General features: G+C 40.8%; 1 protein-coding gene across 1 annotated transcript in view; it reads left to right on the forward strand.

Annotated features, from left to right (window-relative positions):
• Positions 1-24282, forward strand: part of RYR3 (ryanodine receptor 3) — a 563198-nt gene that overhangs the window by 203163 nt on the left and 335753 nt on the right. Inside the window, exons 23-26 of the mRNA XM_034768994.1 lie at positions 14836-15052; positions 15285-15389; positions 21587-21690; positions 22407-22490. Coding sequence (XP_034624885.1) covers positions 14836-15052; positions 15285-15389; positions 21587-21690; positions 22407-22490 — 510 coding nt within the window. The remainder of the gene's footprint in view (positions 1-14835; positions 15053-15284; positions 15390-21586; positions 21691-22406; positions 22491-24282) is intronic.

A 24282-nucleotide genomic window follows, 5' to 3' on the forward strand; every position in this document is an offset into this window, starting at 1 on the left:
CAGCCTCTGGCTCCGGCTCTCTTTCAGCCTCTGGCCTCACACAATAAAACAGTTAAAAGCTTGCATCTGAAGAAGTGAGGTTCTTACCCACGAAAGCTTATGCTCCCAATACTTCTGTTAGTCTCAAAGGTGCCACAGGACCCTCTGTTGCTTTTTACAGATTCAGACTAACACGGCTACCCCTCTGATAGTTAAAAGCTTGCCACAGTAAAACAGTTAATTCCAACCTAGCCCCCTTTAGACAAGATCAGTGTGAAGATCCCACTTCTGGTACCATAATGTAATGGGGTTGGCACCCACCTCTCATTGGTGCCCCCTTTTCTCTGGCCAATATGCCTGCAATCAGTCTCTTTCATGGGGTGGCTCCCCCTTTGGTTGGTTGATTGTGTGTGAGCCTGCTTTTGGTTTTAGTTCTTATATTGCGTGCACTTCCCCTCCTCAGCTGATGGTTATCTTGGTGGGTCTTCAGCGACTCAGTCCTCCGGCCGAGCCACATACATTGTCCCCCCTTCTGGGGTATACGGTACAAGTTCCTATCTTGGCACTGGTATGGGGCCATAGCTGTAAGGCTGCTGCCAGAAGCACTGCCTTCTTCAAGCACCTAGCCGGGGCCCATCTCGGTACTGGTGGTGTTTCAGAAGGTCTCCCTGGGCTCAGTCTTCAACCAGACCAGCGGGGCCCATCTTGGTACCCTCGGTGGCCTGGCCAGGTTCTGTGTTCAGTCCCCCTGGGCTTCAGCCTGCCTGCACTGACCTTCCACTGGTCCTGCTGCTCTTCTTGCCAGCCAGGCACCCGGAATTCAGCAGTCTTCCCTGGGCTTCAGTTCTGTCTACAGTGAGGTCTTTGTGGTACTGCTGCTCTTCCAGCCAACCAGTCACCCAGTCTTCATTCCTTGAACTCCACACAGCAATTGAAATTTTCTGCTCTGCTGCTTATCTTTTATATAAGGCCCTTCTGGCCCTGGATTGGCTGCTCCATGCTGCCAGGTTAAGACCCCCAAATCCCTGACAGCCTCCTAGATCTCTTCCTCTTCATCCCAACTTCCTGACTCAGCATCCCGGTGAGATTTTGCATCCAGTGCTCAGCTCCCTGTGTCTCATGGCATGGATGCTTCATGGTTAGATGAGGAGGAATGATGTTCGGAGACCATCCAGCAAATCTTGCTTACTAGTAGAAAGCCCTCCACCAGAGTGGCCTATTTAGCCAAGTGGAAGTGGTTCTCAGTGTGGTTGCTAGCCCAGGGAGTTCGGTCAAAGATGCTGTGATGAAGCAGAGCAACAGCTGGCCAGCACACTAGGGATTAAAGAGACTCTCTGGGCCGAGCTAGCCCCACCCTGTTATACCTCCAGCTAATGCCAGTTCTGGAGGGAGGAGAAAAAGAGAGCCTGGCTCAGTTTGGGGCTGACTGGCGAAGGGGCAGGAGCTATCCGCCTCTGTAACTGAGGGGAAGGATCACTAACCTGCCTGCCAAGACCGCCACCTGAGAGGAAGCACTGTCTCCCCAGCCACAGAAGACTTTGGAGGAGTTTAGCACCAAAGGAAACTGAGGGGCAAAACCTAGGGACTTTGTGGGGCTCGGCCTCCCCAGCGTGCAGCTGACTGCCTGAAGCAGCCTGGGATTATGACGAGGTTAAAGGCCCACAAGAGGACCCTATGGGAAGCAGGCCACCCAATTAAGTGGACTAGAGGGGCCATGCTCCAAACAGATCTGATTGGTAGGAAGTAGTCCAGGGCTGGGACCTGGTGAAGAGGGAGGGCCCAGGTTCCCCTCTCTTCCCCCCTTACCTTAAAGACTGAGGGCCCACAACCAAGTAGGGGGCTGAGAACCATGCACTCTAACCAGTAGGCTGTACGGGCCTCCGGGCCATTCAGTAAAGATACCTTGAATTCAGGACATCTTGGAGTACCTGTTGCACCTTCAGTCTTCCAATATTGCACTTAGTTCATTGAGAGTCATCTGGCAGCGATTTCTGCATTTCATCCATCCATCCATGAGAAATCAGTAACCATCCACTGGTAAAAGACCTTAGTGCTGTGGGACCTAAGTTGCTGTCTTAGCGGCTCTTATGGCACCTTGTTCGAGCCTCTGGCAACTTCTTTTTTCTCCCTCTGTGTCAGAAAACTGCTTTCCTTATAGTGATCACATCTGCAAGGAGTGTGTGCGAGTTGCAAGCTTCGATGGCAGAGCCTCCTTACACACAATTTTCCAAAGATTGTAACCCTGCAGCGCACCCTAAGTTTTTTATCTGAAGTTGTTTCTCTTGAACCAAGTTATGTCTACCAGAGTTCTTCCCTAAGTCACATTCAACCCAAGACGAGCAACGTCTTCACACAGGATATCAGGCAATGTTTAGCTTTTTCCCTGGGTAGAACTAAATCTTTCCATTCTTCATCCTGTTTGTTTGTTTCTTATGCAGATCGAATGAAAAGGCAAGTAGTCTCACCACAGACAATCTCCAGGTGGATACCTTCCTATATCATGACAGCATACAAAGTACCTCAGACTGCACTTCCTCCTAGGCTGCAAGCTCATTGCATAAGCGCCCAGGCAACATCAATGGCATTTCTAAAGTGAAGCTCCTATACTGGCATCTGCAGAGCTACCACTTGGTCCTCTACATACATTACAAATCACTACTGCATCCAGATCAGATGTGAACTTTGGGAAGGCAATCCTGCAGTCCTTGGTTAAATAGCCCACCTCCTGCAAGTACAGTTTGTGAGTCACCTACATGAAATACACGGCTGCATCTATTCAAAGAAGAAAGAATGGTTACTTACTTTTACTGTAACTTGTTCTTTGAGATGTGATGACAATGTTCATTCCACAACCCACTCCTATCCCCTATGCATCAGAGACTGTTCTCTGGATGTTGGGTGCGAAGAAACTAAGGGTGGTTGGAGCCAGGGGTGGGCCTAGGGCCACAGAGTGCAAGTGCTACCCTTATGGGTACTGCTAGGCAAAGTTCTCCAGCTTTGGTGCACTGGGCACGTGCACACCTACATGAATACGTGTCTGCATCCCATCTCAAAGAACAACAGTTACATTACAGGTAATTATCACCACATCAAAAGATTCTTAGAGCAGTCTCACTCAATCCTCTTGTGATATACAGGTTCCCTTCTTGGAGCTTGAATTGGGTGCTAGGAGCCTTAACAAAACAACCATTTGAACACCTACATTTTTTTGGCCTAATTTCTCTCACTCAAAGTTTCTTTCTTAGTAACAGTCTCCTTGGCAAGGAGGGTATTGGAAGTTGGAGCATTTTCTATGGAGCCTCATCTATGTATTTTTCATAATGACAAATTCTTTGTCTGGACCTGTCATTTATTCCAAAAATAAATACATTTTTTCACAGTTTTTTCCCCTAATCTAAGCATCCCAAGGAGATTGAATGTCATAAATTAGGTGTCAGAAAAGTACTTAAATCTATCTCAAGAACACAGCTCTTTTCATTTTATATCACTCTCCAGTTAGAGGGAAGAAAGCTTCTAAATCCTCTATTACAAGGTGGATTAAGGCAGAGGTTGCTGAAACCTATAGAGCATTTGGAGTGAATTCACCAGATAATGTTACAGCCCACTCCCAGAGGGGTTCAGCAACCTCTTGGGCAGAGAAGTCTTGCGCTTCATATGAATCTGTAAGGAAGCAACGTGGACATCAGTGGACACACTCACAAAGCACCTCAAAGTGGATTTCCTTTCTTCTTCAGATTCAGCTTTGGGGAGAATCATAGAACTGGAAGGGACCTCAAGAGGTCATCTAGTCCAGTCCCCTGCACTCATGGCAGGACTAAGTATTATTTAGACCATCCCTGACAAGTATTTGTCTAACCTGCTCTTAAAAATCTCCAATGATGGAGATTCCACAACCTTCCTAGGCAATTTATTCCAGTGCTTAACCACCCTGACAGTCAGGAAGCTTTTCCTAATGTCCAACCTAAACCTCCCTTGCTGCAATTTAAGCCCAGTGCTTCTTGTCCTATCCTCAGAGGTTAAGAACATTTTTCTGCCTCCTCCTTGTAACAACCTTTTATGTACTTGACAACTGTTATCATGTCCCCTCTGTCTTCTCTTCTCCAGACTAAACAAACCCAATTTTTTTCAATCTTCCCTTATAGGTCATGTTTTCTAGACATTTAATCATTTTTGTTGCGCTTCTCTGGACTTTCTCTAATTTGTCCACATCTTTCCTGAAATGTGGCACCAAGATCTGGACACAGTACTCCAGATGAGGCCTAATTAGCGCAGAGTAGAGCGGGAGAATTACTTCTTGTGTCTTGCTTACAACACTCCTGCTAATACATCCCAGAATGATGTTCATTTTTGTTTGTTTGTTTGTTTGTTTGTTTGCAACAGAGTTACACTGTTGACTCATATTTATCTTGTGGGCCACTATGACCCCCAGATCTCTTTCCGCAGTATTCCTTCCTACGCAGTCATTTCCCATTTTGTATGTCTGCAGCTGATTGTTCCTTCCTAAGTGGAGTACTTTGCATTTGTCCTTACTGAATTTCATCCTGTTTACTTCAGACCATTTCTCCAGTTTGTCCAGATCATTTTGAATTTTAATTCTATCCTCCCAACCACTTGCAACCCCTTCCAGCTTGGTATCATCCACAAACTAGAACCAGACCCAGGACTGATGCCAGCAGGACCCCACTAGTTATGCCCTTCCAGCATGACTGTGAACCACCGATAACTACTCCCTGAGAACGGTTTTCCAACAAGTTTTGCACCCACCTTATAGTAGCTCCATCTAGGTTGCATTTCCCTAGTTTGTTTATGAGAAGGTCATGCGAGACAGTATCAAAAGCTTTACTAAAGTCAAGATATACCACGTCTACTGCTTCCCCTCATCCACAAAGCTTGTTACCCTGTCAAAGAAAGCTTTCAGGTTGGTTTGACACCATTTGTTCTTGACAAATCCATGCTGACTGTTACTTATCACCTTATTATATTCTAGATGTTTGCAAATTATTTGCTTCAATATCTTTCCAGGTACAGATGTTAAGCTGACTGGTCTGTAATTCCCCGGGTTGTCCTTATTTCCCTTATTATAGATGGGCACTATATTTGCCCTTTTCTCTCCCGTCTTCCATGACTTTTAAAAGATAATCGCTAATAGCTTAGATATTTCCTCAGTCAGCTCCTTGAGTATTCTAGGATGAATTTCATCAGGCCCTGGTGACTTGAAGACCTCTAACTTGTCAAAGTAGTTTTTAACTTGTTCATTTCCTATTTTAGCCTCTGATCCTACCTCATTTTCACTGACATTCACTATGTTAGACATTCAATCACCACCAACTTTCTTGGTGAAAACCGAAACAAAGTCATCATTAAGCACCTCTGCCATTTGCACATTTTCTGTTATTACTTATCCCCTGCCCCCCGCTGAGTAATAGACCTTCACTTTCCTTGGGTCTTCCTCTTGTTTCTAATGTATTTGTAAAATGTTTTCTTGTTACCCTTTATGTCTCTAGCTAGTTAGATCTTGTTTTGTGCTGTGGCCTTTCTATTTTGTCCCTACAAACTTGTGTTATTTGTTTACATTCATACTTCAGAATATGCTGCCACAGCATTTATCTGGGGTCAGTCCCCATGTGCATTATTTGAATCCTCTCCCTGCAACCCCTTCCCTGGGGGTGAGTACTGCTTTGTACATCCTGCAGTACAGACTACTTATCTGTGAATTTTCTTTCCAATACCCTCAGATGGTCTGGCCCACCTGGAGAATTAATTTTTCTTAGAATTTTAGGTTTTTTCCTCTGTTTTCACAGATTAGAATGGAAAATACATGCTTGTGTAAAGGAATATTTGTTTGTTCCCTAAGTCTCTGTTACAAGATTCACATGTTAAATTTAGGTGATTAAGGGTTTCTCTACATGATCATTTAGTTTGCAGCAAGCTGGCAGATGAATCTATCTCAAGCTAGCCTGCTAAGATCTAACTGTCCCTGTGGACCTGCTGATGTGCCCTAACAGTTCCTTAGTGTATTTTGATCTATTCCTGTTTCAAACAGGGTAATCAGAGCATGCTAAGGAACTGTGCACGTTATGAGGGTCTACAGACAGTTAGCTTCGGCAGACTAGTGCACAGTAGGTTCACTCCCCAGCTAAATGTTGGTGCGGACAAGCCCTTATTGCAATATATTCAGTTAGTTTTTTTCGGCTTTGGAAGCTGTCATGTTTGGTTCTCCACAGAGGGGTGGTCCTGGCTCCAGGCTGGCTGTCAATCTGTTCTCTGCCTCCAACTAGCAGGGAGAGGGGGAATGCCCACAGTACAGACTGTTGGACTTGGAGGGTATTAAAGAAAATTCCCAGGTAAAAAGGAAAATTTACTTTTGCCCTGATAACATTTGTGGAAACAGTTGAACCATTTTGGCTGAAACACACACAAAATTCAGCCTCAGGCCGATACCTGACATGGAAAATTTCAGCCCGAATGGTTATAGTGTGTCCAAGTTATACACAGTTGAAAATAAAGTCTTATATAATGGGAAGTGTGGAGCGACATGAACTATGGCCAGCATTACTATCTCCTCCTATAATAACATACAACAGTTGGATTTCAGATAATCAAGGAAGGGATTTAACCAGCACCACTGTCTTGAGAACTCAGTTTCTTTAAATTTATTCAGATTCATTTAATCTCTGTTTAAGATAGCATGAAGTGACCGAAGTGAAGTCTGAGACTAAATTAAAATTAGCTTTCTAACTCATTTATATATATCACAGCTGTTCAGAGGATCTGAGAAACTAGAGGGTCCAGATGTTTTGACATAGAGAGTCAACATGTTTAGAGATAAGTGCCTTGTGCGTTTAGTAGCTGAACAGGTGGTATGTTAAATACTGATACTACAGGGCAATCTGTTTCTCAGACCTATTCTGTAACACAGAATAATGTTAGCTATTTGACATATTCTTATCATTCATCCTAGAAAAATCATGTATAATGGATAGAGCTGTAATCACAGCTGTCTGGGCTATTGAGGAATATGTTTTAGAAAAATATGTCCAACTGAATTCTAAGATTTTTGTCAATGTTACATGTTCTCTATTGGCTAAATCATTTACTTAACCTTTTGAATAAACTGAAAATCAAGAAGCTTATATGTTTCTAATATACTATTAGTAGGTAATATTATGCCAGAATCAGAAATCCTATTCACTGTTTATCTATGCTATCTCAATTAATGAAAAACAGAAATTGAGAAACTAAGAAATAAAAAAACCCTTCATAAACTATTTTTCATAAACTTAAAGTGTGAATGGAGATAGGCAAATGTAATGGGAATATCTACACTAAGGAAAATATTTTGGAAGATCTTATGAAACATGCCATGTTGATGACAGTGGTCTCCCCTTTAGCAAGAGCAAAGTGCCAGTGAAATTTTCCCATAAAGATGTGCACTCCCTTCCCTACACAGAGATCAGCTCTGTAAGTGAGAAACAATTTCAGGTTTGAACCTCAGATTTACAACAGGGCTGCTAAATACAGGTAGGATGGTGATTTAATGCTAACAATGTAGTGTAGTAAATGAACCTGGAAGGAAGGAATACCAGCATCAGATATAACTAATTTTCTGATGCTTGCACTCATTCTTCATATGTTCAGTGAAAGCAGATAGGAAGGAGCAGAAGCAGAGTGAAAGTAAAAAACAAAGAAGAAAAGATCAGTAAAAAAGCTAGAGGAGAATAGGAATGCAGGAAAAGGAATCAAAAAAAAAAAAAAAGAGAGAGAAGACAAGAGAAGTACAGGAAAATTAGAAGAAAGCCATAGAAGTGAAAATGCTATATAGAAAAAAGGATGGAACCTGGTAGATGTGAATTCTTCAAGGATTTTTAGGTTTGTATGGGGGGGGGGGAAGGTTTTGGATAGTCCCTGTTCTCATTCCACTGTTGTTGTTCTGTCTCCAGCTGCAGCTTATTACTTTTTTCATACATCTTTTTTGTTCTTTTCTTTTCTTTCTGAATCTGCTCACTCTCTGTCATTGGAATTGTATGGGCACAGGCACCTGTCACACTTTTGTTTCTAATTTGCCCAGATTGGCCTATCATGGAAAAGGGTTAGGAGTGTGGTGGGTATCATTCATAATATAATATAATTATAATTAATTCATAGTTCATTACAATGTCATTAGCACGTATGTATGGGATAAAAGTAAAAGAGATATAAAAGTTTGGTTGATAAAGATAACTTCATAGGTATAATATACTTAGACTTTTCTAAGATGTTTGATTTACTACAACACAACATCATGATTTAAAAATTGGGACGATGCAATATCAGTAAAGCATATGTTAAATAGATTAAGAACTGGCTAAGCTCAAAATGTTGTTGTCAGTGGACAATCATCATCAAATGGAGGTATTTCTAGTGGGGTTCTGCAGGGGTTCAACATTTTTTTCAATGATCTTTCAATGAGAAAATCACTGCTGATGAAATTTGCAGAAGATATAAAGATTGGCAGAGTGGTAGATACTGATGATGACAGAGCAGTTATTCAGAGCAATCTAGATCACATGGTAATCTAGGTCCATTCAAACAAAATGTGTTTTAACACAGCTAAATGTAAATTTTTACATCTAGAACAAGGAATGTAGACCATACTTACAGAATGGGGGACTATATCCTGGAAAACAATGACATTGAAAAGGATTTAGGAGGTCAGAATGGATAAGCAACTGAACACATGCTCCTAGTGCAAAGCTGTGAGAAAAAGGGCTGATGTGACCCTTGGATATATAAACAAGGGAATAATTAGGTGATTTTCCCTCTGTATATGGCACTGGTATGAGACTGATAATGAAATATGCCTAGCACAATAGGGTCTTGGTCCATGACCAGCAGTGGCGGGTTGGCCACTGGGGCCTGTGCCCAGGGGCCCTGGCCAACTGGGGGGCCCTGGAAAAATGGGTGCCCTGTGGCTTGACCCGCTCTGCTCACCCGGCACTCCTGTCAGGGAGCAGAGTCAGGGTGTGGGGGCTTCACCCACCCACCTGGCACTCCATCTGGGGAGTGGGGTTGGGGCAGGGGGGATTGCTCTGCTCCACCCACCCGGCGCTCTATCTGGGAGCAGGGTCAGGGTGCTAGGGCTTGCCCCGCTCCCCAGCAGGAGCACTGGGTGGATGGGTGGGGAGGGGGCCCCAGTGCCCTAACCCCACTCCCGGGATGGAGCACTGGTTGGGCAAAGCATAGAATCATAGAAGATTAGAGTTGGAAGAGACCTCAGGAGGTCATCTAGTCCAACCCCCTACTCAAAGCAGGACCAACACCAACTAAATCATCCCAGCCAGGGCTTTGTCAAGCTGGGCCTTAAAAACCTCCAAGGATGGAGATTCCACCATCTCCCTAGGCAGGGCCAGCTCCAGGCACCAGCTTACCAAGCTTCGGGTGGCCACTTCGGAGAGGGGCGGCATGTCCAGCTGTTCGGCGGCAATTCAGCGGACGGTCCCTCGCTCCTGCTCAGAGCGAAGGACCTCCCGCCAAATTGCCACCACAAATCGCGATCACGGCTTTTTTGTTTGTTTGTTTGTTTGGCTGCTTGGGGCGGCCAAAGCCCTGGAGCCGACCCTGTCCCTAGGTAACCCATTCCAGTGCTTCACCACCCTCCTAGTGAAATAGTGTTTCCTAAATCCAACCTAGACCTCCCCCACTGCAATTTAAAACCATTGCTCCTTGTTCTGTCATCTGCCACCACTGAGAACAGCCGAGCTCCATCCTCTTTGGAACCCCCCTTCAGGTAGTTGAAGGCTGCTATCAAATCCCCCCTCACTCTTCTCTTCTATAGACGAAACAAGCCCAGTTCCCTCAGCCTCTCCTCATAAGTCATGTGCCCCAGCCCCCTGATCATTTTTGTTGCCCTCCGCTGGATGCTCTCCAATGTGTCCACATCCTTTCTGTAGTGGGGGGGCCCAAAACTGGATGCAATACTCCAGATGTGGCCTCACCAGTGCCGAATAGAGGGGAATAATCACTTCCCTCGATCTGGTGGCAATGCTTCTACTAATGCAGCCCAATATGCTGTTAGCCTTCTTGGCAACAAGGGCACACTGTTGACTTGTATCCAGCTTCTCATCTACTGGAATCCCCAGGTCCTTTTCTGCAGAACTGCTGCTTAGCTAGTCAGTTCCCAGCCTGTAGTGGTGAATGGGATTCTTCTGTCCTAAGTGCAGGACTCTGCACTTGTCCTTGTTGAACCTCATCAGATTTTTTGTGTTGGTCACTCTGGACCTTATCCCTATCCTCCAGCATATCTACCTCTCCCCACAGCTTAGTGTCATCTGCGAACTTGCTGAGGGTGCAATCCATCCCATCATCCAGATCATTAATAATAAGAGCAGAGCAAGTCCCTGTGCCCCAATCCCGCTTCCCGGATTGAGCACCGGGTAAGCAAAGCGTGGGGGGAGATGACTTCAGGTGGAAGGGGTGGGGAGGGGGCCACACTTGCTCTGGCCCAGGGGCCCCACTAAACCCAAATCCGCCTCTGATGACTAGGACTCTTACTTGCAACAGTAGTACAAATAAATAATAATACCACATCCAGCTGTGGTGTCCTTAATTTTAAAAGGTTGTTAAATTGTAGAGGGTACAGAAAAGAGCCACAAAAGTTATTCAAAGAATAGAGAAAATGACTTGCAGTGAGAGACTTAAAGAGCTCAATCTGTTTTGAGTATTAAAAAGAAGATTGAGAGGTGACTTGATGAAAATATATAAGTACCTGAATAGGTCCGACTAGATAATCTAATGGTCCTGACTAGTTTTAAACTGTATGAATCTATGAAAAGTGAAAGTGCTAGTTTCAGCTAACACTGGAGGGCGTTAGTATGCCTGTGGTTCCACAGCTCCCAGCACTTTTTTATTAGAGTTGGTTAATTTTTTTTCATCCAAAACTTCTATAACAAAAAATGTTCTTTTGTGAAACACAAGTTTTTTATAGACATTCTTTGCTTTTTCAAGTTTTCTGACTTTTTCTATAAAAAAACTGAAAATCTGAAATATTTTTGTTTTTCAGTAGGTTTTTTTCTACCCTTTCACTTTCTTGACTTCCCTTTTTTCAGTGACAACATGGAGAGAAAAGAATAAATGGGGTAAAGAGGAAAAAAAGAGAAGGGGAAGAACCCCACAATTGAAAAACCTTAAGTTTTGAAAACCAGAAACTTGGGGGGGGGGGGAGGATATTTTTTCCCATCAGAAAATTTCAACATTTTCCACAAAATCTTTATTTGTGCATCTGTTGTCACATATCACCAGTGAGCTTCCTAGGTTATTAAATCTTCAGGGCAGGTATTGTATCCTTTTATGTGTCTGTAAAATCCCTGCCATTGTGCAAATAGTAGCAATAAACATAGTTTTGGAACTTTTAGTCAATCCATTTTGTTCCCTTTTGGAGTCATTCTGAATTGACAACATTTACTTCCTTAAAAATATTATTTCTTTCTCTCTTCTCCCCCCCCCCCCCATTATAAAAGATGACCCAAATAAAACCTTTGAGAATCTTGACAGTGTGTATACTTAGATTAACCATTCAGCAGCACTGATAATATATAAATTACTCACTGCAGCAGCCTTTATTTGTTAGTCATTAGATTATTTGCCTGAAATAAAAGATAGTACTTTTCCTTCCTCTTTTCCTAATGACCAGTTATCTGTATAGATTAAAAGAAACTTGACTCTCTGTCCATTTTTTCCTCTTGTGTGATCCTTCAGTGAAGTCATAATACTGAATTTGCAAACTAATAGTTCTGTGACAAAAGATTGTGATGCTTTAAATGCAGAAGTGATAATTCTGAATGATAAAGCAAGAGAAGCTGAAGTACAAGCAGGGAAGCTCTTAGATAAATAGGTATGTCTACAATAAGGGTCTGCTCCAAATCCCACTGACTTCACTGGGAGTTGGTTTGAGCCTCATGAGCTGAGTACAGCAAATTGCCGTTTCTTATTTATTCTCTTTTGTCTTTCCACCAATATGAAAATTCCTATACAAAAGTGAAAATAAGGTGTTAAACTTAGATTGATGAGTCTGCATTGTATTTTATATGGTAAAACTGTGAGTTTAGAATAATAGCTTTGATTTATGAAAAATATTGACTAGTTCTTATATATTACTCTTATAGTGCTTATGATTTGTATTATAACTAGCGCCTTTAATGCTATTACATCTTTCTAATTACAGTTACATTCTGTACCATCTTAGCGATATTACAAAACTTTTTTAAACTAACACTTAAATATCTATAACAGCCACAATATTCCCAAATTCATTGGTGGTAGTGTTGCAGTTTGTTTTCTTTTATTGTCAACTAACCTTGGTTCTGGTTACTTATTAACCTAATTATTTACAGCTGATACTGATCAATTTGTCCTGGATTGTTGCTGAGATAAATATACATCTGTGAAGAATGTAATTGCCTTGGACTAAATTTCATGAGTTTTGTAGAGAACTCCACCCATAAAGAAATACTAATGCCTTTGTATACATTGCTGCAATTACTATATCAGCAATGTTTTTGATTAGTGATAAAATAATTAATCACCTACATTTTAAATAGGGTGATGGTTTCATTGAATTTATGGGTTTATGGTATGAATAAAATTAAGAGGTAATTTTAACAGTAAGATTTGTTATCCAAGTTTTTGTTGTCCATAGACATAAGCATGAATGAAACAATTAGGAAGGCTTTATTATTAATCTAGTATGGGGTGGGCAAACTTTTTGGCCTGAGGGCCACATCTGGGTGGGGAAATTGCATGCAGGGCCATTAATGTAGGGCCGGGGCAGGGGGTTGGGATGCGGGCGGGAGTGCAGGGTACAGGAGGGGGTGTGGAGTGCAGGAGGGGGCTCAGGGCAGGGGGTTGGGTGCGGGAGGCGGCTCAGCAGGGGGTTGGGGGTGCAGGAGGGGTGCAGCAGGGGGCTCAGGGCAGGGGGTTGGGGTGCGGGGTCCAGGAGGGGATCTGGGTGCGGGCTTCGGCCTGGCGCCACTTACTTTGACTGGCGCGTAGCAAGGCTGAGGCAGGCTCCCTACCTGCCTACCCACCCTGGCCCCGTGCCACTCCCGGAAGTGGTCGGCACCACATCCCTGGGTGGGGGTGAGCAGAGGGCTCTGTACGCTGTCCTCGCCTGCAGGCACTGCCCCCCACAGCTCCCATTGGCCGGGAACAGGGAACCGCAGCCATTGGGAGCTTCGGGGGTGGTATCCGCAGGCAAGGGCAGCACACAGAGCCCTCTGCCCCCCTCCCCTTCTGGGGTTGTAGGAACATGGTGCCAGTCGCTTCCAGGAGTGGCACGGGGCCAGGGCAGGCAGGGACCCTGCCTTAGCCCCGCTGTGCCATGGGGCTGGCAATCCCGCGGGCAGGATCCAAAGCCCTGACGGGCTGGATCTGGTCCGTGGGCCATAATTTGCTCTCTCCGAACTAGTAAATGGCTGGCTAATTTAAAGGATTTTGCCTCGATAGCATTACAATGTTCATGGAATTATTTTTGAACACTCAAGATTGAGGGTGAAATTAATAATGTTGTTACAAATGTTTTAACAACAAAAATGCTTTTGTGCTTTATAAATTGAGATTGAAAAGGGTGCAACTGACTAAAGAAGTCTGTCTCTCCCCCCCACACACACACACTCGCAAATCTAATTTCAATGAATTATATGATTTCAGAAACAGAGCATGTATGTATTTGGCTGAAATGCATCTTCCAGCTAAGAAAACGTTTCTTAGATTTATTTTGATATTTCATCTTAGTTGGGAATCAGGTGTTTCGTTGTTTTGTTTTTCTAAAGGAATTTTAATACCCATGAAAGGTGCTGGGTTGATAGTCCTGTAGTTAGAACACTTATTTATCTCCAAAAGAGGTATAGACAAATCAGCAACATTATTATGATCTTGCTCACGTTGCCCTGGTACTAATCTTCAGTTGTTATACAGCATATGTAATTCATTCTCCATACCCATTGTTCAGCCCTGAGCCTCTTTCTTGCACTGCAAACAAATGGGCCAATTAGTATCAGTTTTTATAATATTTTGATGGTGTGGACATCTGTTCACCATGAAATTAACGGAGGACACTAACTCATTCCATGCAGGCCACTCAATCAAGCAGCCAGTAGATGACTATTGCCTTTAGTCCTTATTGATGTGGGGTCAGTTCACACCATGTACATTGGTAGCTTTTCTTTTACTACCTTTATTTCATTTATTACCATACTCTTAAATTTACATTAAAAATATATGGCTGAGGAGAACTGGAGAACCCTTTATGTTAATAACGACTTCAATGAGGATCATGACTCAAACCTACAATGATGGTATTTGCGGTGAATTAATTTTGTTGGTTTAGTTGTTGCACAAGGTTATTGTGATTACTCAGTTCATCATAGATAAAAGGAAAGCTTAGGTTGATAATTTAGCATGGGATTTTCAAAAGTCCTTAAGTGACTTTGGAGCACAAGTCCTATTGAAACTTGGAATTGTGCTCCTAAATCACTTACCTGCTTTTAAAAATCCCACCCAAAATGTAGATATTTATTTAAAGAATAACATAGATATATTTGGGAATAGAGGTTTGAGTTAAATAGTCAAGTTTTGCATTTACCAAAGCATAAATATTTTAATTAGTTTGTAGACTTATAATTTTTCAATATATAGTATCAACTAGCATTAGTGATTAGTAAATTTTTAGGGATTTCTTAAACTTAAGTAGTGTATCAAAATCTTTCTAGATTTCTGTTTTTAAAAGATATCAAAATTTAAGTTTGTCTCCAATTGACCCATTTGCTGCGTTAATATGGGCTCTTATTTAAATGTTGCACTTTTTCATTCAAAATTGCATAGGGTTCGTTTCCTACTGGGTGGACGTCATGGAGAGTTTAAGTTCCTGCCTCCCACTGGGTATGCTCCATGCTATGAAGCTTTGCTTCCAAAAGAGAAGATGAAATTGGAACCAGTAAAAGAGTATAAGAGAGATTCTGATGGAGTTAGGGATTTGCTGGGTACAACACAATTCCTCTCCCAAGCTTCCTTCATCCCTTGTCCAATAGACACCACTCAGGTATGCCTACTTTACAATAATGGAAGTGTAAAATTCATCTTACCCAGAATTTTAAAATGAGCAGTAAAAAATTTAGGCCAGCATGTATCCTCTCTTAGCAATACACTGTTTGTGCAATACAGTATTTAATGATAGGTTAAATAATCAGTTGTTATAGTTGAAGTATTTTAGGAAAGTTGGACATTACTGAGTCTCTTCTCTCTTGTTGAATCTTGAAATATTTTCTTCTTAGATTGTTTTGCCTCTTCATCTTGAAAAGATCAGGGACAAGTTGGCTGAAAATATCCATGAACTATGGGGAATGAATAAAATAGAACTTGGCTGGACCTATGGCAAGGTAAGAAGTGAGAATACTTCTTCTTATATGTGAAGTTGGTAGTATCACAGAATGATAGAAATGTAGGACTGGAATGTAGGACTTGAGAGGTCCAGCCCCCAGTGCTGAGGCAGGACCAAGTATACTTAGCTCATCCCTGACAGGTGTTTGTTAAGTTTGTTCTTGAAACCTTTCTCTGACTGGGATTCTACAACCTCCCTTGGAAGCCTATTCCAGTACTTAACTATCCTTATAGTTAAAAAGTTTTTTCTAATATCTAACCTAAATCTCCCGTGTTACAGATTAAGCCCATTACTTCTTGTCTTAATTTCAGTGAACATGGAGAACAATTTATCACTGTCCTTTCTATAACAGCCCTTAATGTACTTGAAGACTCTTATCAGTTCTCTCTTCAGTTTTCTTTTCTCCAGATTAAACATGCTCAGTTTTTCCTCATAGGTTAGGCTTTCTAAAACGTTGATAATTTTTGTTGTTCTCCTCTGGACTCTCTCCACTTTGTCCACATCTTTCTTCAAGTGTTGCATCCAGAACTGAACACAGTGCCCCACCTGAGACCTCATCAGTGCTGAGGAGGGAGGGACAGTTACTTCCCAGGTCTTACATACAACATTCCTGTTAATACTCCCCAGAATGATATTGATCTTTTTTACAACTGCATCACATTGCTGATTAATTCATATTCAATTTGTGATCCTGTGTAACCCCCAGATCCTTTTAATTAGTACTATTGCCTAGCCAGTTATTTCCCATTTTGTAGTTGTACATTTGATTTTGCCTTCCTAAGTGTTGTACTTTTCACTTATCTTTATTAAATTTCATCTTTTTGATATCAGACCTATTCTCCAATTTGTCAAGGCCATTTTGAATTCCAATCCTGTTCTCCAAAGTACTAGCACCGTCTCCCAGTTTGGTGTCATCCACAAATGTCATAAGCATATTCTCCACTCCATTTTCCAAGTCATAAATGAAGATATTGAATAGTACCAGATCCAGGACAGACCCCTATAAGGCCCCGTTAGATATGTCATCCCAGTTTAACAGTGAATCATTGATAACTATTCTTTGAGTACAGTCTATCAATCAGTTGTGCATCCATTTTATGGTAATTTTCTTTTGAGAATGTCATGTGGAACTGTGTCAAAAGCGTTTCTAACATCAAGGTGTAATATATCTACAGATTTCCCCCCCAATCCACTAGGCCAGTAATCTTTTTTTTTTTTTTTTTTTTATTTAAAAAAAAAAAGGAAATTAGGTTGGTTTGGTATGATTTGTTCTTGACACATCCATGTTAGCTATTACTTATAACCCTATTATCTTCAATGTGCTTACCACTTGATTGCTTAATAATTTGTTTCAGTATATTTCCAGCTATTGAAGTTAGGCTGACTTTCAGATGCTCTTCCCATTTTCAAAGATAGCTTTAAATACATGTTTTCTCAGGGAGATTAGAGAGGCTACAAAAGCAGAAAGCACAGTAATAATGGGGTATTTCAATTTTCCTCATACTGACTGGGTATATGTGACCACTGCATGGAAGAGATACAATTACTAGACATCGTAAATAACTGCTACTTTGATTAGAGTTTGGTTCAAGATAGGAATATAGGTTAACCTCTCAGTAATAGCAACCATAATTTAATAAAATTGAAAAATCTTTGTCGGGGGGAGAAGTGATCAAGAAACCCACCACAGTAGCATTTAACTTCAAAAAGGGGAGCTACTCAAAAATGAGGATCTAGTTAAATGGAAATTAAAAGGAACAGACCTGAGGGTGAAATGCTTGCAAATGACATGTAGACTATTTAAAAACACCGTACTAGACGCTCAAATTAAATGTATCCCCCCCCCCCAAAAAAAATAGAGGACCAATAAAATGCCACCATGGCTAAACAGCAGAGTAAAACAGGCAGTTGGGGGAAAAGGGCATCTTTTAAAAGTTGGAAATAAAATTCTAGTGAGGAAAATAGGAAAGAAAATAAACTCTGGCGAGTCAAGTGTAATAAAGCAGGCCAAGAAAGAATTTGAAGAGGAACTAGCAAAAGACAAAAACTAATAGCAATTTTTTTAAGTACATCATAAGCAGGGAGCCTGCCAAATAGTCAGTGGGGCTACTAGACAATTGAGGTGTTACAGGTGACTCAAGGCAGACAAGGCTGTTGTGGAGAATCTAAATTCTTTTCATCAGTCTTCACTGCAGAAATGGGGGCGATTCCCACACCCGATCCATTCTTTTTAGGTGATGAATCTGAGAAACTGTCCCAAATTGAGGTGTCAGTAGAGGTGGTTTTGGAATGAATTGATAAATTAAGCAATAAGAAATCACCAATACCAGATGGTATTCATAGTTGAGTTCCATCAGAACTCTTGGATGAAATTGCAGAACTAATAACTGTGATATATAACCTATTGTTTAAATCAGCCTCTGTACCAGAAGACTGTAGAGTAGCTAACATAATGCTGACTTTTTAAAAAGGCTTTAGAGGGGATCTTGGCAATTACAAGCCAGTAAACCCAACTTCAGTACCTGGCAAATGAGTTGAAACTATAATAAAAAACACAATTATCAGACACATAGATAAACATGATATGTCAATGAAGAGTCAGCATGGCTTTTGTAAATGGAAATCATGTCTCACCAATCTTTTAGAAAGAAGAACAGGAGTACTTGTGGCACCTTAGAGACTAACAAATTTATTAGAGCATAAGCTTTCGTGGACTACAGCATCCGAAGAAGTGGGCTGTAGTCCACGAAAGCTTATGCTCTAATAAATTTGTTAGTCTCTAAGGTGCCACAAGTACTCCTGTTCTTCTTTCTAAAAGATTGGTGAGACATGATTTCCATTTACAAAAGCCATGCTGACTCTTCATTGACATATCATGTTTATCTATGTGTCTGATAATTGTGTTTTTTATTATAGTTTCAACTCATTTGCCAGGTACTGAAGTTGGGTTTACTGGCTTGTAATNGACTTTTTAAAAAGGCTCTAGAGGGGATCCTGGCCATTACAAGCCAGTAAACCCAACTTCAGTACCTGGCAAATGAATTGAAACTATAATAAAAAACACAATTATCAGACACATAGATAAACATGATAGGTCAATGAAGAGTCAGCATGGCTTTTGTAAATGGAAATCATGTCTCACCAATCTTTTAGAATTCTTTGAGGATGCCAACAAGTATATGGACTTTCAGAAAGCCTTTGGCAAGGTCCCTCACAAAAGGCTCTTAAGCAAACTAAGTAGTCATGGGATAAGAGGAAAAGTCCTCTTATGGATTAGTAATAATTAAAAGAAAGGAAACAAAAGGTAGGAATAAATGGTCAGTTTTCACAATTGAGAGAGGTAAATAGTGGAGTCCTCCAAGGATCTGTAACTGGAGCCTGTATTGTTCAACGTATTCATAAATGATCTGGAAAAAGGGGTACACAGTGAGGTGTCAAAGTTTGAAGATGATACAAAATTATTCAAGATAGTTAAGTCCAAAGCTGACTGCACAGAGTTACAAATGAATCTCACAAAACTGGATGACTGGGTGACAGAATGACGGAGGACATTCAATGTTAAGTGCAAAGTAATGCATGTTGGAAAAAATAATCCCAACTATATAAAATGATGGGTCTAAATTAGCTCTTACCACTCAAGAAAGAGATTGTGGAGTCGTTGTGGATAGTTCCCGGAAAACATGCTAGGAACCATTAGGAAAAGGATAGATAATAAAACAGAAAATATCATAATGCCACTATATAAATCCCTAGTACACCCGCACCTTGAATACTCTGTGCAGTTCTGTTTTTTCCATCTCAAAAAATATATATAAAATTGGAAAAAGTACAGAGAAAGGTAACAAAAATGATTGGGGGTATGGAACAGCATCCATACAAGCAGCGATTACAAGGGACTCTTCAGCTTGGAAAAGAGACGACTGAGGAGGGATATGATAGAGGTCTATAAAATCATGAATGGTATGGAGAAAGTGAATAGAGGAGTATAGTTTACCCTTCACATAACACAAGAATTAGGGGTTACGCAATGAAATTAGTAGGCAGTTGTTTAAAACAAATAAAAGGACAATTTTCATCTTCACGGAGTGCACAGTCACCCTGTGGAACTAATTACAAGGACATATTATGAATGCCACAAATATAACTGCATTAAAAAAAAGAAGTAGATAAAGTTGATGGAGGATGACCACACTGCACCTTAAACAGTGGGCTATTGTCTGGCTTGCTGCGGGGAAGGGGTATTCCTCTTTAAGGGCAGAGAGGCACAGACATCACTGACTCATTCCCCCTAGGTGACTGGAAGAGAGGGGTGAGTGTAAACAGGTGCCAAACCAAGCAGAAGAAACCCCTTTTCACCCAGACCAAGCAGAGCAGCACCCATCCTTGGAAGAGGCGAAATACCAAGTTTGGTCAGGATCTGCTGTGGGCACTATACTGGTTGCTGCTTTCTCAGGGGGGTGGGGGAGTAAGGATTTTTCCCCTCACTATCAGATTGACCAAGGCTGGGGAGGGGAAGGCTCCAATGTGGGGGCATAGTTGAGTCTAGCATGGAATGGGAGTTAGCCTATGATGATGCAACTCATTATGTAAGCATGGGGTGGATGTCCAGTGCACATACTCTGTGGAGAATGAGGGTTAAGGTCAGCTATAAAGGAGGAGAGGAGTTGCCTACCTGCTGTGCCTGTCATAAGAGCCCCAAACTGTGCCATTCCCACTCCTTTAACAAACACCTCTTTTAAATCCTTTATCAAACCATTTATTGGATCACTGTATCCCTTCTGTGCTTGCTCGACCGTCTTGGTCGCATCCTAAACTCTGGGAAGTCAATCTTGGCTCCCACTCAGAAAAATGAGTTCTGTGGGGGGACCCTTTGGTGCTTAGGAAGCATAGGATACTGAATTAGATGTGTACCAAGCAGTTGGTGCAGGGTCATGCGGTACCATCTATGATAACAGATGGTACAGTATGATTTCGGTCTTCAATCATATCAGAGCATAGTACAGACAGGAATGGAGGAGCATATGCCTCCCCTTCCTTTCTCTGGTATGGGTAGAATTTTATTACCCAGAGACCTTTCTGTATCAGAAGAGCATCATTCCCTTGTATTGGAATCTGTTGAAAAAACATCTTCCTCGGAGTCTCATCAAATATACAGTTCTCTCCCATATATCCCCTGGTGGCTCCCCTTTCAGAATTTTATTCAGATTGGTGATATTCTAAGCATGTTGATGGGAGAGAATCTCATCATTATCCTTATAAGACTTGGGAAAGGTTCCTTTGGCGTCCCCCTCCTGACACATATGGGGCCCCCAATGGCATTATTGGAATCCCTGGGATCCTTATAGGGGTAGTTTAGGAGAATGCATAAGTGTCTTAGCAAGGAGATTGAAAGTATACAACCTGAATTGCCACAGCAGGAAGATATGATCAACACACAGGAGAGAAGATCTCATCTTCTTCCCCTGATGAGGTTGTCGTGCTCTCTTCCTTCTTATGCTGATTATTTGAAAGAGCTGATGCACTGCAGATCCATCTGGAAGTGATCCAGGAATCTCATCTTAAATTACTAAACTCTCTTCAGATGTCAGGATATGTAGCGCTTCCATTAATGAAGCATTATTGGAATCTGCTAAAGCTGAATGGAACACTCAGCCACCATACCACCTACATGCAAAAGGCTGACAAGAAATATACACCTCTCAAGGACTCAGAGTTTTTTATCTTCACACCATGCTACTAATTCTTTAGTGGTTAATATTGCTGAGAGAAAGAAGCAATATCTCTCTGACACCACAGGATAAATAACAGAAATGGTTAGATTAACTCAGGGGGAAGAGTTATTCTTCAGCTACTCTTCAATTTAGAATAGCAAATGAGCTTGGCTCAGACATGCAGTAGGAGTTTTCACAGAGTAAGGACTGCAGTATTTAGTCTATTGTTTACCTTTTCATTCACTAACTATGATTTTACATCTTTTACTGTGTTTCAGAGGTTAAAGGTGTTATTCCATACTTCATAATTTATCATGGAAAGACTCATTTATATAATTCTGAATAGTTGTCATAAGGCATCGTAGGATGGATGGTAGAGTTTGTAAAAGCTTTATCTGTGCAAGGAACAAGTCTATTTTTGCTGTGCTGAAATTAGTCTGAGTGTGGTAACAGTACAATATCTTTTTCTGGTATTCTATCATAGATACGGGATGATAATAAAAGACAACACCCTTGTCTCGTGGAGTTCTCAAAATTACCTGAAACAGAGAAGAATTATAACCTACAAATGTCAACGGAAACCCTAAAGTGAGTTTTAAATATAACATTAAAAAGAAATCAAGTTTTATATTTTGGCTGATTCTGCTATTTTAAAATGATAGAATCATAGAACTGGAGGGGATCTTGGGAGGTCATCTAGTCCAGTCCCCTGCACTTAGGGCAGGATTAAGTACTATTGAGACCATCCCTGACTGGTGTTTGTCTAAGTTGTCTAAGTGTGTTGTATGGTTCCAAAATGTGCAAGTCAGATGGAAAATCGGGTCCAAATTCTGTTCAAAATAATTTATACAATTTCTGCTGACTTCACTGGGAGTTCTGTGTGTATGTTTAAAGGGCAGAATTTAGTCATTTATTTGCAGAGATATAGAGGAGAAAAAAAAGAGTTAAATTCTGCTGACTTTACTCATGATAAAAATCCCATGCGAGTCTAACTTGCAGGAGGACAAGCAAGATTTGACCCATATTTTTTAAAACATTCATTTGTACTCTTTTTTTACTTTGATGCTAATGTCCTTCATTTCATTTTGTAATCCTATTTCTGCTGACTTTTGCTAAATCAAAGTCTTCATTTTTCCAAAGCCTATAAATCTGGAATTAAATTAGAAGTACATTTGAAGTGTTTCAAATATGAAAAATTACTAATAACACAAAATAATTTAAGAGACTGCTATATTTTTCTTTAACACCTGATAGGAGCTGTAACTTCATTATATTTTACAACAACCAACTTTTTATCTTTATAGAACGCTTTTGGCCCTTGGATGTCATATTGTTCATGCTAATCTAGCAGCTGAGGAAGATCTTAAGAAAGTAAAACTTCCTAAAAAGTATGTATTTTAACAATAATTATCATGCATTGATTATAATTATTAATTATTTGTGTGTTACTTAAACATACAATAGTCTTTGCAATTGTTTTGGTAAACATTATTTTAAGAAATTTATTTTCAGCTGATAATGCTCACTCTAAATGCTATGAAAGTTTCACATATACAGACTGCCTGGGCACATGAATGCTGACTTGCAACAGCAAATTTTTGTTTCCAGCAGCTGGCCACTGATGATTGCTGACTGCCAATCTTGCTGTATTATGTCACCTTGTGGAGTGGCTGTGAGAAAAATAGCCATGCATTGGTGACTATATTGAACTAGCATACTCTTTTTATCTTGTGATGTTAGCCTTGTTTAACCCCAGAATAGAAAGTTTCTTTTATCATGTAGCAAAATATAGTAGATGATACTGTTCTGTACTTAAAAGGGTATGCTCCTCTTCCATATAACTGTCTCCATTTTCCATTTGCTTTTTCATTTTGGGTAAAAGTATTGTACTGTATACAAAAATGTACAAAGACAAGACTAATCTACCTCTATTGATATTTAAACCAATGTATATAACCAGTAATAATTAAATTACGTAAGAAAGACATCTTAGTTAATACTCAAATTATTATGCAACACTGGGAAAACACAATTCAATATTATGCATTAATTAGGTATTCTCAGCATACTTACCTTTTGTATGGTACTTTGCATCAACAATAGTAATAAACACTTCTTCAGTATTAAAAAGAGTTGGAGATAACTTTTAGGAAGTTGGGACACAATCCTGCAAACATGTACACATATGGATTACTCATGGGGATAAATATGTTCAAGATCAGGTCTTTAGTGTTCTAGGCCAGGACAAGTTTCCTTTAAGGCATTTGCCTTTGAAAAGGTCTTTTCCAAATGATTGTATAGTAGAGTACAATTCATTGCTGGAGGCTTTCTCTGAACTTTAATGGAGTAGTTTTATTTTTATTTCCTTCTTGCTCTAAACCCTCAATGAGCTGAATTCACTACTGATTTGAGGATAGGGCCACTGATGGCAGAAAGTCTGAAAATGGAGAAGCTGAATTAGTGTAAGGCTGCCACAGTGTCTCTTCCACTCAAGGGCCTTCAAGCAACCTGCACAGCCCCAAAAGTGGCAAAGATGGTGCAGGGAACATGCTGCTTCAGCACATCTCTTTTTCAGCCTCTGCTGATGGTAATACCATAACATTCCTGACACAATTTAAAGTTGCCATCCATTTGCAAAATCCTGAAGACAAAGCTGCAGTCATTCTCCACAGGTCACTCTTTCTGGCATAGGAAAGTGACATGTGCAGTAAGCAAAAGGAATGAATTCTGCTCTACATGGGAAGAATAAGTTTATGATTCTGAAGAGAGCAGTAAATTCAGCAATTCTTTGTTGTGGGAGATGGCCTTGAACCATTTGATATTAGTGAAGGAAACCTTTTCCAAGATTTTAATTGCCAAAAGCATTTTTCAGCAGTGGAAAAACTCTTTTGATGTTATTCCTTTCTACAATAAACTAAAAGCCAGTTTGTGCCTGTGTTAGTCATATGTATGATTCATATGAGAAACACTTTAGTAGATTGGTGGTTTGTGCAAGGTAAAGTACCTTGGCACTATACCGTATCTCTAGGCCATGGTTTAATTTGTAGCACAAAAGGCTTTAATCTTTTTCTAAACTGCTTGCTAGAATATGAGGCTTCACTGAGGTCAGTGGAAGTTTCTTATTGTGAGATTTTTTGAGTGACTGCTTGTATATTAATGGCCCAGTCCTGCAAAGACAAA

This window comes from Trachemys scripta, chromosome 4, assembly GCF_013100865.1.
Source record: "Trachemys scripta elegans isolate TJP31775 chromosome 4, CAS_Tse_1.0, whole genome shotgun sequence".
In the NCBI taxonomy this organism is placed as follows: domain Eukaryota; kingdom Metazoa; phylum Chordata; order Testudines; family Emydidae; genus Trachemys; species Trachemys scripta.